The sequence below is a fragment of the Pogona vitticeps genome, chromosome 1 (assembly GCF_051106095.1).
Source record: "Pogona vitticeps strain Pit_001003342236 chromosome 1, PviZW2.1, whole genome shotgun sequence".
Lineage (NCBI taxonomy): Eukaryota > Metazoa > Chordata > Lepidosauria > Squamata > Agamidae > Pogona > Pogona vitticeps.
This window is the reverse complement of record NC_135783.1, coordinates 201,797,543-201,814,390: the sequence shown is the minus strand read 5'-3', so window position 1 is coordinate 201,814,390 and position 16,848 is coordinate 201,797,543. Positions and strand designations below refer to the sequence as shown.

At 42.5% G+C, this 16,848-nt stretch overlaps 1 protein-coding gene across 1 annotated transcript in view; it reads right to left on the bottom strand.

Moving 5' to 3' along the window:
- Positions 1-1,220: 1,220 nt before the first annotated feature.
- LOC110088588 (dynein axonemal heavy chain 11-like) overlaps positions 1,221-16,848 on the bottom strand; it is a 269,144-nt gene continuing 253,516 nt past the window's right edge. Inside the window, exons 69-72 of the mRNA XM_078394150.1 lie at positions 15,073-15,188; positions 4,584-4,696; positions 2,672-2,812; positions 1,221-2,242 (exon numbers count right to left, since the gene is read on the bottom strand). Of these exons, the coding sequence (XP_078250276.1) occupies positions 1,995-2,242; positions 2,672-2,812; positions 4,584-4,696; positions 15,073-15,188 (618 nt within the window). The 3' untranslated portion in view covers positions 1,221-1,994. The remainder of the gene's footprint in view (positions 2,243-2,671; positions 2,813-4,583; positions 4,697-15,072; positions 15,189-16,848) is intronic.

The window sequence follows — 16,848 nt, the reverse complement described above, 5'->3', positions numbered from 1 at the left end:
TCCTGCCCCACCAATCGGACATCTTAGTGTTTCAGAATACATTGCTAAGAGAACATGGGGCTTGCATTGCAGGCATCTGTCATAGGTTGGGTCTGTGTCATTCCATCAGTGCCATTCGCCTTTGAGAAAGATGCTGGCTGACACATTTGCTTAACATTAAAAATGCTGCATAGAATAAGGAGTGAGAAATACTCAGAGCAGTGGAAAGAACAGTGCTGTGACATTTACAGCAGTAGCCACGAAGCCCACTTTCATGTTGAATGTTGGACAAGGAAAGAAGTGAATGCTGAAATGTGTTTTTTTTTTTTTGTTCAGATGATGCCTTTGCACTCATTTTCTGCTTAGCATGGGGTACTGTGTATAGTAAAATGCACATGATGAGCTAGAAACCTTACTAATAGGATGGGGGTTGATTTCAAATGGTACATTTTGGGGGGTCAGGGAGGAATAAACCTTTGTTCTTTTGCTTTGCCTCTTCTCTGAGGGATGATGAGCAGCATTTGTAGCCTTCCAGGTGTTCTGGATTGTAACTTCCATCAACCCATGGCCAGTGATGATGAATGAGAAGTTGCCTACCCCATGTCTTTGTTGAATCAAGCTGTAAACAGGCTGCGTTTATCCTGCTTTGTTACCCCTCTGTAGATGTTCTTCAGCTGCTAACACATACGTTGGAGCAACTTCTATCTGTATATTTTGGAGCTATGCAATTGCTGTTTGGGTTTTCTGCAGGCTTTCTTCAAAGACAGGAAAGGACAGCTGCAATGTCCATGCCTGGTCTTTAGCAGTTTCATAAACACTATAAATAGGTTCTTCAATCTATGAAGCCCTTATGTACAGAATGTAGTTTTCATAATAAAAATTTTTTCTTCAAACTTATTCTCACTTTTCTTTGGAAAACAAAAATTGACATGGCAGGTGGTAATTTTGGTTATTAGCATGGCATATCTGTTAAAGTTATGTGCTTTCTGTGCGTGCGTGTGTTTGGGCGGCTAGGGTTCTTCATTATAGCAGCGAGCACTAGCCAGTTGTCTATGCAAATAAAGATGTGCCTGGTGAGTTCATGTAAGAGGGAAGGTCTTGCAGTTGAAGGGGAGCCCTTGCGTCTGTCTTGAGTTTTTGCACTCTGTAGCAGTCCCTGAGTAGGACGATTAAGCTCCCCCCCCGCCGAGAAGACCCAGCACTAGAAACTAGCAATTGGAATGTAAACAGCATTGAATTACTTTAATTTTCCAGTTCTTTTATTGATAACAGCACTGGGAAAAGTAAACAGTTTTACTGCTTCCCGGATTGCATGTTCCTTACGTATGCAGCAGTTAAATCATACATTCTCTTCCTCAAAAACATTACAGTGGGGTCTTGACTTAAGAACGGCTTGAGTTAAGAACATTTTGACTTAAGAACCACTCTCATAGGAAAATATTGACTTGACTTACATACTTAGATTTGAGTTAAGAACTGAAAAAAAACCACGTGGGAGGCAGGGAAAGTGCAAAATTTGAACTTTCAGTTAACTGTTGGCCAGTGAAAAGGGTGCCTGTCTGCTTCCTCACTCCTCCCAGCGTTTAGAGAGTGGATTGGGAGACAGTCTTCAGACTGCCTGGACTGTATTTTCCCTGCCTTCCCTGAACCTTTCTTGACCTAAGAAAAAAAGACACAAAATAATAGCAGCTTCCCATTAGTTTCTGTGGACGGAAAAGAGCAGATACGGATCAAATGGTTTTCAATGCATTCCTATGGGAAATGCAGATTTGACTTGAGAACTTTTTGACTTGAGAACCGCCTTCCAATACGGATTAAGTTCTCAAGTCAAGACCCCACTGTAGTAGGACTACCATTAAAGCATATACATCACTCCACTCTTAGAAATTCACGAGTACAGTTTGTGTTCACTCTTTAATATGCAAAATCACACTGCATGCAGGCGCTGTGGTGAGAAACCAGGTGCATAAAACAGAAGAGACTCATGCAATGAAATATTTGAGTTCCAGAGACCATCACACACTTAAAAGCAAAGCAACACCAGCAAGAATCCACTTTGCTGGCTTTTCCTTTGTTTTTAAATGGAAGGTTGACACATAAGTGTCTCCCCTTAGTTTAGTTTTATATACTGGGCAATCATAGATATTTCTTGTTTCCTGTCTGTCGTTGGGGATGGCTCTCACAAAAATAACGGGCATTGGTTGCGTTGGTGCTTTCAGGCAAGCTTCAGCTATATGTCCCCCTTGAATATCCCAGCGAGCCCCTGTGAATAATTGGAAATCAAGATGGAGAATCAAATTGTAACATTTTCTTCTCCCTTTAACAACACAGCTTCTTTTGCAAACATCTGCCGTGGTTAGTCATGTTAACAGTGACCAACTGATAGCTGGGTAAAGAACATTCCCATGGTCTCTCTTAAGCTAGACGTTTTATTCAATGGGTTAAATTTTTGCTAGATCTTATGGCTTGAATTTCCTTTCTATATAGAGCAGTATACTAGGATAAACATGATTACTATTTAGCTAAAAAGACACTGCCGAAGACTGGATTACAAAGTAACAGATATGGAAGTACCTTTTATACCATCCCTCCCCACCTTATAAGGAGTTTAAAGGAGACTTAAAAATTAAAATCCAAAGCATTGGAGAGCAACATAAAAACTGAAATTCTCATATTGGTAACACATACATACCTTCCATATATAGCCCATGAATGTAGGCTCCTTCTCTGGCAGGCTGTGTGAACTCCTCTTTGTATTTCTTGGTCACATCTACGGTTATGTGCATCTTGTCTAAAGGCCATTCATTTTTACGGGCTAAATTTTGCACGACAGCTGAAAAATTAGTTGGAGATTCTTGGAGTTAAAAAGGGAAGAGGGCAGACACGGGAGAACCGCCACAAGCCAAGACAATGAAGCACTGAGTGAACCCATGCTCCAGTTTAGAGTAAGGCAACCATTCAAGAGAACCAGATGTCATTCCCAATATAATGGTGTAAAAAGGTTTCAAACTTAATAGCAAGTATGAACAGCATTAAAAAAACATAGACTTGAATGTGCTGTCACAGACTCTTGTGGGGTGGAAAGGGAGGGGATTAAAGTTGTGGGGAAAGTTCCCTGTGGTCAAAGATGGCAGCAGTGTGCTTCTCCTTGCACGTGAGTACTAGGTGGAGGTGAAAGAACACACACATAAAACGACATACGCAAAATCATGATGGGAATCTGCCTGATGCACATTAAGTTCAGTAAGAATTTCTATATGCAAGAGTTTGTTTCTGAAAGGCTGTCACTGGTACAATCTCACAAGGGCTGTATCACTGAGGCTGGAGCCCCATTTCCGACGCCAGCTGCAACAGGAGAAGGTCAAGCTAAGACCACCCAAAGCATACATAGTTGATGAAGTTAAGTGCTCTGCTACCTGCGTGGATTTAGGCAAGCTGCACCTGAACACCACCAAAACGAGGGTTTGGTAAACTACTTCTGAGTACTGTACACGATACCTAGAAAGCTCTGGGAGAGTTGCTGTAAATTAGTCATGACAGCATGTAGTTAAATCTGAAATTGATATTAAGGTCTTAAGTCTCTAAAACACCTGTGGTTTCCCGCAACGGGTGGAGTTTCATACTGTAAATCCTGAGCTGAAATTCCCAGAAGGCAGACAAATTTGGGGAATGCCACCACACCCAAGCTAGGACAATATGTTGAGCGTCATTTGCCCTGAACATTGGGCTCTAGATTTACAAGCCGACACTCTTGTGTCCCCTTCAGAGGTGAATCTCAGCTTCTCCAACACTCCTAATCAGGGATGCTGTCAATCCAAACTACAGTGAAACACATGATGAATGTGGGTTTGCTTTAAAAGAAGAAGAAAAGGAAGGCCAGCCCAGCCCCAAACCCAGCTTTTCAAGAGGGGTGGAGAACCTTCAATCTTTCATTTGTCTAGGACTTCCAGCTCCCACAAATATGGGTCAGCATTGGCGATGGGAGTTGTAACCCAAAGCAGCTGCAAGACCCAAGCTGTCTACCCAACAGAGCTACAGTATATGAAAAATGATTCTGATAAGAGAGGGAAGTCTCAAAAAAAATCTATGTCATGGCATGCTACTGTACAAATCTCAAGTTATTTTTTTAAAAATTGCAGTTCTAGTTCAAGGCTCTGGAAAGCTCTTTGGATATGAGCCTGTCAAATAATCAGCACACACACTAAGAATCTCTCTCCTTACCCCTGCATTTTAGCTATTGTATTTACAAAGAGTAATTATTGAGCCTTTTTTGGTGTGTGTGTGCAATTTCTATCCCTTTTATTTCTCTGTCAGCCCCACGTCCCTTGCCAATTGACTCTTCACATTCATATATTATGGACGGCCCCTATGATCCAAATGTCGTAAATTCTTCACAAAATATATATTTCTAAAAAAAATCAATAGAGAGATACTGTGTATTGAGGAAAATAATTGTTTATGGCACACAGCTTAAGCTGCGCTGGTAATCACGTTGAAAATACAATATTTATTCATTAGATCAAATTTAATGAAGCCTTCTGGCAGTAATTATAAAAATTACTGTAGCAGTAAATTACTAATGAGTTGTGTGATGTGCTTCCTACCTGTGAGGAAGGACTGGGGGTTGAAAAAACCTGATATCCAGACTACACTGGGGAGGGTGAGATCCTGTGCCCAGGAATCAAGTTCACGGCAGTGCTGGAGGAGATCGTTGTACCTTGGCAATATTGTGGAAAGAAAAAGGCAGAGAAATTAGGGGGCTTCATATGGTCTTTTCCATCGTTGGTATTGACGTCCATAAGCATACTGGAGCACAAATATATTTGCAGCATATGTTGGTAATAGGGCCTGTTTTGTGGATTCCAGCATCTGAGTCAAAGTGATGGATTAGTTTACTTCTCTTTCCCATAATTAGGTGACATGGGTTGTTGTGTGAGAGAAGGAACTCTCATTAGCATGTCACCAGCTGGCTGCTCCTGCAAAGGCAAATGGTTACTGTTCTACAGTGCTGCTTGGTGCTTCAGTTTGCACCCTTTGTTCTAGCTTGGCGTTCCTGTTTAGTCCTCACCAAGAGGAAAAGCACAAGCTAAAGTCACACTCTGGGCTTTTGTGGGAATGTCCCCGAGTTTTCTTGTAGTAGACTGTGTACGCTGCTGAAGAAGCCAACTGCTCCGGACAAGAAGACCAGAATTCTAGCAACAAAATTTCCTGACCCTTGTAATATGAAAAATAGTTTTAAAGCAGAGACGGGCATGAACTGGTTCGTCCTGGTTCGTCCCAGTTTGTAAAGGTGGCAGCACAGGTGCTGTTGGTGCTGCCCTTCCCCATCTCTTCTGGCTGAACCAGCCCCTCACCAGGCCCAGCGTGCTTGTTTTTTCCCCACCCCCTCAACTGATCTTCCAGTCTCAGCAACAGTTCAGGCTTCTCTGCCCCTCCCTTCGTGGCTGATCTCCCACTCAGGCAATAGGGCAGGGCAGAGAAGTCTTTGTGCTCTTGCTGCTGACTCGGAAATGAGCTGAGGAGGTGGGAAAAGCAGGCAAACTGGGCCTGGTGAGTGGCTAGATTGGCTGAAGAGGTGGGGGAGGGGACCAGCAGTACCTGTGCAGCCTCCTTGACAAACTGGGACAAACTGGGATGAACCAGTTCATGGCCATCTCTATTTAAAAGTCCAATTTCAAAAATAAAATATACTGGAACAAAGGAGCTGGCTAAGAGGGAAAATTCCCCCCCAAACGGGGTGGAATGGGGTGGGGTAGGGGACAATATTGGCCTAACGTGTTTTGCCCACATATTGAGAATCGCCTGACAGGCCTGTGCATGAAAGGAGGCAAAGGCCACTTCTTGTTCATCGGATGTTGCTGGAGCACAGTTCCCACTGTCCCTCATCAGTGGCTATGCTGATTAGGCTTGATGGGACCTGCAGTTCCAGAGAGCCACAAGCTGCCCAACCCTGTGCTAAAGATCACGAAGGACAATGCAAAATGGCTTCTCACAAGATGGTTTGCTTGACAATAACATTCTATAAGAGCCATAGAACAACACATCACATAAAAGTATAAGAATCTGTCATAAAAGTAGCAGTAGTTAAAAATCTTTGTCGCGTTATCTTACTCACAAACTAGGACAACCAGGCCATTAAGACATGCTTAAAACCAATTGAAGAGAGAGCCAAAGGTAACTCACACAGAAGGAAGCTCAACAGGGATGGGACCATCACCACCATTGAAAAGGCCCTGCTTTTTGTACCCGCGACCCTAAGAATGGCCTAGTTTCAACAGCTAGATATAAAACAAAAGAAATGTCCCCTTCTCTTTCCTCTCCAAATACTTAAGATCAGCATATATATATATTGGAGAATTTGGCTATTTTTTTTAAATAGTTAGCAGAGTGTCAGGTACAAAGAACTGCACAGAGAAAACATAAAAGATTAGCTTGTCTTAGTAGCCTACCCCCTTTCACAGTGACTGGCACTTCTGGAAGCATTTTCAGTGGGGAAAAAGTATATTTACTTACAGTTGCTGACTATAGTTGCAGTCAGCAGAAAAACAGGAAAATGGAGTCTCCACATGTGGGATATCTCACTCCATGCTTCCTGCAGGCTCAGAGAGAGAGAGAGAGAGAGAGAGAGAGAGAGAGAGACAGACAGACAGACAGACAGACAGACAGACAGACAGACAGACACTAACAAACAAAGGGAGCAAAGTCAACAAACAAAAACATGGAAGAGGCAAGCCAGAAGCGGGGAAAAAGAATCTTATCAATATGTTAGTGGGAAAGGAGAGAATGCTTTTAGGTCCTAAAGCTCCCTCCCCTTCCACCAATACCCAGTGTGAGAAAGCATGAAAGACTGTTATGATCTCAACACTATATCAATTGTACTCCATCCAAATATGTTCTCTAACAAATCTTTCCATGATGTTGACATGTTGTTACATCAGATACTGAAGCGTAATAGACATGGGCACATCATTATCTGTAAGCTTTTGTTTGCTACCATCATTTTAGAGAATTAGGGAACTGGATACAGAATTACTGTATACTTTTCCCAACAGAAAAAATATCAGCTGCTAAGAACATGTTCAGCCACTTCCTCAAATAGGTCAAAGCTGGGTAGCATTTTCTAACAATTGTTGTACAACCACCACCACCCATAGCTTTGTAGCAAAAACAACAGGGTCTGGTGTCCCCGGCCTCTGAACAAGTGGGCAACATCTATGAAGGTAAGGTAAAGGTAAAGGTTCCCCTTGACAATTTTTGTCCAGTCGTGTCCGACTCTAGGGGAGCGGTGCTCATCCCCGTTTCCAAGCCATAGAGCCAGCGTTTTGTCCGAAGACAATCTTCCGTGGTCACATGGCCAGTGCGACTTACACACGGAACGCTGTTACCTTCCCACCGAGGTGGTCCCTATTTATCTACTTGCATTTGCATGCTTTTGAACCGCTAGGTTGGCAGGAGCTGGGACAAGTGACGGGCGCTCACTCCGTCGCGTGGATTCGATTTTACGACTGCTTGGTCTTCTGACCCTGCAGCACAGGCTTCTGCGGTTTAGCCCACAGCGCCACCACGTAGCTCGTGCTAAATAAAACTTGCTCGCTTTAAAGTTCCCACAAGTTACTTTGCTGTTTTTGTTGTTTCTCATTTTACCTACACAGTTATAAGCTATTAATAATTACGGTACAGGGTTCTTGGTTTATTGATAATCAGGTCCAAGGAGTGTGAGAAAAAAATTATTCAGGCACCTTTTAAAGATAGTATGGATGTTTTTATTTAGCATTATAGCAAATACTGTGTGACCTTAAAAAACAAACAAACAACCTTGAGCGTTCATTATGTAGACACTTCAGTTCTGTGTGAGACTTGCACCTTAGAAGAACAGCGGGGCTGCAACCCAATACTTTTACCTAAGAGTAGGCACCATTGAACTCAATGGGACTGACTTCTAAGTAAGACAGAGACAGATTTGCATAGAGAGTATCAGTTCCTTGGGGAAAAGCAAAACATATTTCAGTACCCGACAGCAGCAGCTGGGAATTACAGATCAGAATCAAATCAAGTACGGAAGAGTCTTCTTCATTTACCCTCCCTTTGAAACACATCCATTTCATGTAGGTGGGCAAGCCTCTAATATATGATTTGAACATATTTATAAAGGATTAACCTGTGCGTGGTATTTCTGGAAATTGATTTAGTTAAAACATACAGTTTATTCCACTTTTCTCCACCTCGCACATCTTTTCTATTTAATGATGACATCCGTCATTTTATCTGTGAGATAATGTACCTTACGTTATCAGTATTCTGTCTGTGACCTGTGGTTTTTCAGGCCAATACTTTTCAGCAGATTACACGCTTCACGTGCAAGAATATCTGCCTACACTGGAAGCATTCATAAATGGTTTGACCTCCCTCCACGTCTAAGCTAATACAGTATCTACGTATCTATTCTACTCAAGCAGTAGCTTTCCTTTTGGTTTGGAAGGGAGCATCTCATGAGCATCTTACGCAGTGCGTTGTGGATTCCAGAAGGAAAGATGTTGATCAACAGCGACAGTTTCAACTTGGGGCCCATTCCTTCTAACAGTGGTTCAAAGCTTCCTGGGAAAAAGTGAAGGTAAGTCAAAATGGTACTGTTGTAAGTCAGAATGGTACTGTTTATGCTCAGTGGGAGGGGACTGACCAAGAGCACCAGTGTAACCTCAACAGCATGGAATGGTGCATCCATGAGAGGGAACCAAAGGGAGAGGAAGATAAAGGGAGTGGATGGAAATGGAGAAAGGAGACACGTAGATATATGTAGACGGGAGAGAATGTGTTAGCTTGAGGCTTGTTTGTTAATATGAGGCTTCTCTGTTGATATATAGGTGTTCAGTTAGAACTATCTGCTGCTAAGTGTCTGCTGTTACTATGTTAATGAAGAAGCTGCTATGAAACTGTTATAAGTCTGACAACCCAAATCTATATCAAGTCAGATGTTCAATTACTTTTAGTTTATTCTTCAACATGTTTTTAGTAAACATTCTTAGTTTGTTATGACTATATGATTATTCCTTTGTCTACCGACACACACACTTCTATCAGTATTCCTGACCTATGTAGGCTTTTTATACACACACTTGATCTGCTGTGTGTAAGCTCCTCAACCAAGAATGAATCATTTCATTTTCTGGATAAGCCTTTTCTTTGTTCTCACTTAAGAAGGAACAAGCACTGCCATTGGGTTCAGTGGAGAAATCACTGGTATCAAGTCGCATGGATGTCCCATGCTCTACTGCTTTCAGAGAAGGAAAAAACCCCAAGTGCAGCCATGTCCCTCTCCGCTCCTCCACGCATGTGGCAACAAAAGTATGGGATGCGACGGGCTGCTCAGGTAGCCACTCTGTTGTGCAGCACTAGAGGGAGAGGCTCTCATTTCATCTGGTCATAGAAGAAGATACAATATCTCTTACACCAAAGGAGGCGGCAGAGGAGGAGGCAGTAGTAGAGAAGGTATCTCCATGTACCCTTGCTATAGGATCAAGAAGAGAGTGAGGTAGTGAGAGTCATGCCATTCCAGTGGCAGCTCTCCTACACATCCCCCTAAGAAGAGGTGGTGGTGGTGATGGTCGATCAAAGCATTCTTGAAATAACCTGTCTTGGAAAGCCACCCACAGCCTTATCCAACCTCCCAGAAAGGCTAGACTCCTGACTAGGAGGAACCCCAAAAGACCACAGACCACCTGGCGGAACCTACCTCTTCCCCATGTTCCATCAGAAGAAGGTTGTGACCCAATGGTTTCAGGGTGAGACACTGTCTTCTACCCCTTGGCTTTACCCTTCTAGCCCATAAAAACAAATGTATATCCTTCTGTGTTGGCCTATATAGTAAAGGTATAGCCCTAATATGTATGGGTTTTGGAAGATTCTAATGTTGTCAAGACTGGTGGCCAGTGTGAACACCCCGCCAAACTGCCCCCCCAACAAACAAAAAACTCTAACAGCCCAACAAGAGCAGCCCAACTGAGCAGACACCATGAATATGAAATGCTGAGAGACAGACTGGGGGGGGGGAGAAAAAAGAATGGCAAGGGAGGAGAAAGAACAGATTTACCGTCTTGAGCCCTAAACACCATGACTACACGCAGCATCATATTGTTGAAGTTTCTACATATACTGATTTAAAATAAAAAAATCTCCCAGGAATTCCAGGGTCAGGGAGGTCTCTGTAAGTCAATGCTGATATGGTACTTCCAGCTGTGTTGTTGTTGCTGCTGTTACGGCAAATATGTATTTTATTGTATTTTCATAGTTTCAAAAAAAGAGAAAGAAAATGAAAAGAACACAAATGCAACTCACATTCCTTCACATTCTCTTAGTGTGTTATACAGAGTCACACATTGACTTCATCAGTTAACTAGTAAAGAGTGAGTTAACTGCCAACGTTTGCAAATTATCTCATCGAGGAATTCTTTCTTTCTCCCGCCCTCCTGTGTGCAGGCATCAGTTCTGGTCTTGCTCTTTTTCCGTAAGATTACCATGTCCAAAGGATTTTTTAACGTCAGACTTCTCACCAAAGTAATATTTAGGAAAGAACAGAGGATAATGGTCTTAGGTGTACTACTTAAAGCAATTTTCTTACAGACAATGTCCTTCCACTTGACTGAGAAGACACTCAGTTGAATGAAGTACATTTTATGTGTTGGATGATCAAACAATCTAGATGCAAATTTGTAGGGGGAAGGGCCTCCAGCACACAGACTAACATGTTTGTCTGTTTGATTATTAACCAATTAGAGGGGAGTACTGTTGTTCCCGGGCTTGGGAAACTCCACCCCTGTTTTCTGCCCCTTCTAGCCATGAGGTGATTGAACCTCCATCTTTGTCCACCATTCTTGCACACATTTTTCAAGATGTAACATCTCCACGGTTGGCTCTCTGAGCCTAGATTTCTCTCCAGCCACATGGGCCAAAGAGAAGGACATTATCTTTGCTATATTTCTTTTCTGTATCAAGCTGAAACCTTAAGAATGATTACCCATGTGAGTGCAATACAGAATTCTTTTCTTTAATATAAAAACAGCCTCCTGTGTGTTATTCCTAAGTGCTAGTGTTTGGTGAGGGTCGGGTAGTAAAAAGGGGAACTTCTAGCTAATTCTGCCCAACCAGCTGGCACTTCCTGCTGCACATTTTTGTGGAATTCAAGCGAGTTCTCATAACTCTTAACATTACGTAGGGCAATGCCCTCAGTTCAACAGTGCACACTTTTAGGGTCAACCTCTTAAAGGTTTTTCTTTAAAAGAGAAAAAGCCAGGGGCTTATCCACCTGGAAATTCTTGCTGTCTTGAGCTTGGCCAACTGAAATGAATGGCAGTTAAGGATACGATAGTACAGTTTTAGTTGATGAAGGTTTCCAACCTTGGGTCCCCAGATGTTCTTGGACTAAAACACACAGAAGCCTTCACCACTAGCTGTGCTGGCCAGGATTTCTGGAAGTTGTAGTCCAAGGACATCTGAGGACCCAAAATTGGGAACCACTGCCAGAACTTATTTCCAGAACTATTTTACTAGGGTTCCAGACTCACTTTTCTCTAAAGTTATTGCAGTTAGAATATTCGCAATGGACAGAGAACAGAGCTATCATACCTTTAATCGTGGTGTATAAAATGTCATTTCAGGAGCTGTTACTTGCATGGCAAGCTACACCTGACAACATCTCCTCTTTTACACAGCTGTTCAATGTACAGTACAGCTGTTGTTCATTTTTTTTTTTTGTTGGTGTTTGCTCACACCAGAGAAACACCTCTTCTGTGCTCAGTGTTACTTCCAAATGTGTTTCCAAGCTTAATTCGAGCTTAATTTTAAGGCTCTGAACAGTTTTCAACCAGATTGTCTGCCTGGACCAGGTTAGATAGTCCTATACCCATATTAACTGCCTGCACCTTCCCCCCCCCCCAATGCCCTACATAACATGGAAAGCTAGCTACAGGGCAGTGGGGCATCTAGAACACTGGTTCTTAACCTTGGGTTACTCAGGAGTTTTGGACTGCAACTCCCAGAAGCCTTCACCACCAGCTGTCCTGACTGGGGTTTCTGGGAGTTGCAGTTCAAAAGCATCCGAGTAACAAAGGTTAAGAACCACTGATCTATAGGAACCATGCTGGGGAGCCCCTTAACCCTGGAACCAGTCCTGTCTCCAGGGGAATGTGGCAAAACCAGCATAGTTATGCATCTATTTTTGCATCAGTCTTTGCTCCTTCTTGTCCTGTTTTACCTGTTTCATCCTGTGGGAGTTTTGCTCAATGGCCATGCATGAAGAAGCGCCACACCACGGCATTGACTTGTAAAATCTAGCGATACTTAAGCAAATTCTAGTCTTTTTAGCAACAACGGAGGCTCCCAGTAGGGGAATTTTGAAAGTGGAGGCCTCTTCAGTCTCACAAGTCCTCCCAAGGGTGCCATTGCTGAGCAAAGTCCAGCTAGTTAGTTCAAGCAGGGACCACGGAGCAACTCACAACAGATGTGCAAGCCTATAATGAGCTCCAGAAGCAAATCAGCTGCTTAGTGCAAACCCGACTCTCAATAAACACTGGCTTCAGATGAAGGACAGCAAAATTCTGCTCATTGCTATATTTTGATTCCATCATGTCTGCCAGTTTTATGGCCATTTTGACAATACACATTCTCTGCAGACTCCCTTTAATCCTGAATGCATTGCTTGCACTGGTTATCGGAAAACTTGTTCTGGCTAATCGTTCATTGTGTTCAGCGTTAGGTCAGCTGGTGCTCACTGCATCAAAGTGATCATTACTATCTCTTGTCTTTGTGATAAAACCATTCCCAATGAAGCTCAATGCATTGATTTATTCAAATCTCTTCCAACCTGCTTTAAAATATTGATAACTGCCAGAGATTTCCTCTGTAGTGGAACAGATTGAGGAAGGAGCTAAATTACTGGTTGTCCATTAAATAGGCTTCTGCAAGTTGACGCCCGCTGTTTCAGCCCTGAGATCTAAGATTTCAAGAAAAGTCTCCCTCAAAAGAAGGTAACATATGTACAGTATTGCATTCTAGAGACCATACAGGCATACAGGCCTTTTTTAGATTTGCTGTAATCTTTAGCTGGTTGGATAGCTCAGTGAGTTAGGCAGCTGGCTGTGGACCCAGAGGTTGGGAAATCAGTTCCCCATTGTGCATCGTAGAAAAACCAGCCTGTATGGACTTGGGCAAGCTGCACAGTCCCAGGGTGTCCCCAGAAGAAGGGCATGGTAGACCACTTCGGAGTACCTAAAAAAACCTCTGAAAAGGGTCACTATAAGTCAGAATTGACTTGATTGCACACAATTATTAATTATTATAATTCCTTATCCATTACCACCAAAGTAGTAAGGAATCCAGCAAAAAACAGCACATGTTGGCTGTAGGATTCGTTGCAACCGACAAGAACCCATGCTCAGTGGTAAAGAGGTGATAAGAACAGTGCACCTTAGCTACTGGCTTCAGAAGGTGAAGGGAGGGCACTGTTTGGATGTGTGGATTCCACTAAGATCCATGTCCTTCACTTCATAACTGATTATTTATATATGGCTCCAACGCCTTTTGTATTACATGAGTCTTATTTCTTGCAGATTATTCCACTAGATTAAGGGCACTGGGGAGGGTGGTGTGAGGGTCCTTTTCCTCCCTCGGAGCCAACCCTAGGCCTTTTTCTTGACATTGCAACAGCAATCAGCATGAATCAGTCAGCTCCCTGATATTTTGAACACTTCAACCTATTGCTTTCTGATTCTTGCTATGGCCATCATATTTTGGGAGATAAGCCTTAACATGCCCGGCTAGTAAAAGAGACATAAGGCCTAGCTTGGGAATCAAGAAGCATCCTTGAATCCATGTCAGCCTATGGGACCACCAGTAAAGAGTGGGATGTACGTAGAAGAGGGGGTGGCCAAGTGCAGCCAGTGGCAGCATACCGACCTCCAGCATCTCTTGGAGATGCCTCAAACTTGTCACACTCCCACAACATTTTTTAAAAATGAAAAGTGGGTATTTTTGTTATTAGTTTAAAAAATATTTTCAAGTGTGTGACTTCTTTCCAGGAAGGGAAGGACTCCCATAAGCACTGTGATCAAGGCTCCTGCTAGGACAGTGGTTCCTGACCTTGGTTAACCCAGGTGTTCTTGGACTACATTTCCCAGAAGCCTTCACCACTAGCTGTGATGGCCAGAATGTCTGGGAGTTGTAGTCCAAGAACATATGGGGACCCAAGGTTGGGAACCACTGCATTAAAAGAAACGAAACAGTGGTGATTCCTCTTGTAGCCACATCTGTCACCTCCCTCACTGTTCCAGAGGGAGCCCCAACTATTCAAGGCAGATCTCAGTGGGGAGGAGGAATGGAGAAACAGTGCTCCCCTTTCTTCCCACATTGGGAGCCATCGGTTGTTAGAAAGCTTACTATTTCTTTAAAGAGTATTAGATTTCACAAGGGAACAGAGGATAATGGTCTCAAGTGTACTACTTAAAGCAATTTTCTTACAGACAATGTCATTCCACTTGACTGAGAAGACATTCAGTTGAATGAAGTACAGTGGTGCCTCGCATAGCGACGATAATCAGTGCAGCAAAAATCACTGCAAAGCGATTTTGTTGCTATGCAACACTGAACATATGCAATCTGGTCTGATTTTGACATCTATGCAGGATTGGTTAGTAGTAGGACCGGACACTACCAGAGAATACAAGGGCTCTTCAGGTACAACTAGGAAAAAAAAATCTCGCCTGAAAACCTAACAGAGGTCCTTCAGTCAAAGTTAACCATATTGGGCCAGATGGACCAAGATTCCTGACTTGGTATAAGGCAGCTTCCTATGTTCTTTCACTGGGAATATCCTGTGGATAAAGTTTTGGGTTGCTGATCTGGTGCCCCAAATCTTTCATGATACGACAGAAATATAATCTTTTTAAAAACAAGGACACTATTAAGCAGCGGGCAGTGGGAAGCGACTGCACATGATTAGACAGATGTGTACTAGGAAAATTTGCAGAGTTCGTATGATTTCCCCCCTTCTTTTCTGTGTTGATGAACTAAGAATTTGCCGTGATCTGCCAGCATGTGCCTTACCATTGAGTGAGGCTGCACGTTGATGGATAAGCCAGTTTCATCCAAGTCTCAGGGAGATTGTCACAGAAGAGAGCTGTCTGTAGCTGCTCCATCTCAGCAGAGATTGCCAACTCACCCTAACAAAAGAAAACATTAGTGTGCTATTTGCGTCTCACATAGAGACTGTGATAAGTTGACATGATAAATGATAGAGGGCTCTTTTCTTTTCCACAGTAAAAACACATAAGGTAGCTGAATTGTCAAATATAAAATTGGGGTGAGTCATTTATTACAAAGGGTTGAAATGATCATACAAATAGGAGTGCCGCTTTCCGTCTCCTCAGCATCTCTCAAATAACAACCACCATCTCCGTAGAGAATTATGCACAACAAGGATGCATATATTACTTAATAAACCTGAATAATCAATGCCCCTAACTCTTAAGTGACAATAAAAAGTTAGCCAATGGGCATAACATTTTGTGTTTCCTGCCATTCAAAATCACAAAGAAAGATGGAATCTCAAGGTGTTTAAAAAAATAAATATGTTTTATTCATTAGAACAGTCTGGCATGTTTCACTAGATTGTTTTGTGGCCTTCCTTAGGGGCTCCATTCAGAAGAATAAAAGGAACAATACGGCTGTTAGAATCATAATGACTGCAATCCTACGACATCCAAAATAAAACCAGCGAGCCTCAGATTGCCTTAGATATTTTTCTTATATAAAGCTTAGGAGAGGGATATCTAATTGCAGAGATCACAGAATGACTGCTGAGGTGGTAACATGTCTAAGAGTGTAATCTTCCTGAGTCCTGTGGTCAACAAACTCAGTCTCTGTGCAGGTATCTTGACAGTAAATGTGAGCACTGCAATGGAGGTGTCTGTTTATATTTTCTAAACTCACTCTGGAGAAGCACATCCCTGATGTTTTCTCTTCTTTTGAAGGTGATCAGAGCTTTCTGCTAGCAACCATCTCTGTTTCTCAAACTGTGTCAGTACCTTCTTTATGCTGCCTTGCAGCCTATGCAGGTTATACAGGTAAAAGTCAAATTGCATTCCACACAAATTCATCACTGTTTTTCTTTTTAAAAAAAGATCTTCACATATAGATTTAGCCGCTTCAGAGATTATTTGAACAATATGTTTTGGACAGCCTCTCTGTCTTAACTGATTACTTAATGCCTCTCTTTCTTCACAATTAAAAAGTGGATTTGTATCTTATGTTGATGGATGTGAAACAGGATCACTTCTGCAGTTTGCCGACCTACAAACAAACCAACAAACTGGTCCTAAAGCATTATTTATTCTTTCCCTTCAGAGTTTTAAAAATATCTGCATACAGTATATCACAGAAGTGAGTACACCCCCTCACATTTCATAAATATTTTAGTATATCTTTTCATGTGACAATACTGAAGAAATGACACTTGGCTACAATGTAAAGCAGCGAGTATACAGCTTGTATAACAGTGTAAATGTGCTGTCCGCTCAAAATAACGCAACACACAGCCATTAATGTCTAAACTCCTGGCAAGGTGTGAAGGAGGATCAGGTGTTATCGCTCTCACTCTCTCTGACTGGTCACTGGAAGTTCCACATGGCACCCCATGGTAATGAACTATCTGAGGATCAGAAAAAAAATTGAATTGTTGCTCTACATAAAGATGGCCTAGGCTATAAGAAGATTGCCAAAACCTTGAAAGTGACCTGCAGCACAGTGGCCGCGAACATACAGTGGTTTAACAGGACAGGTTCCACTCAGAACAGGCCTCGCCATGGTCGACCAAAGAAGTTG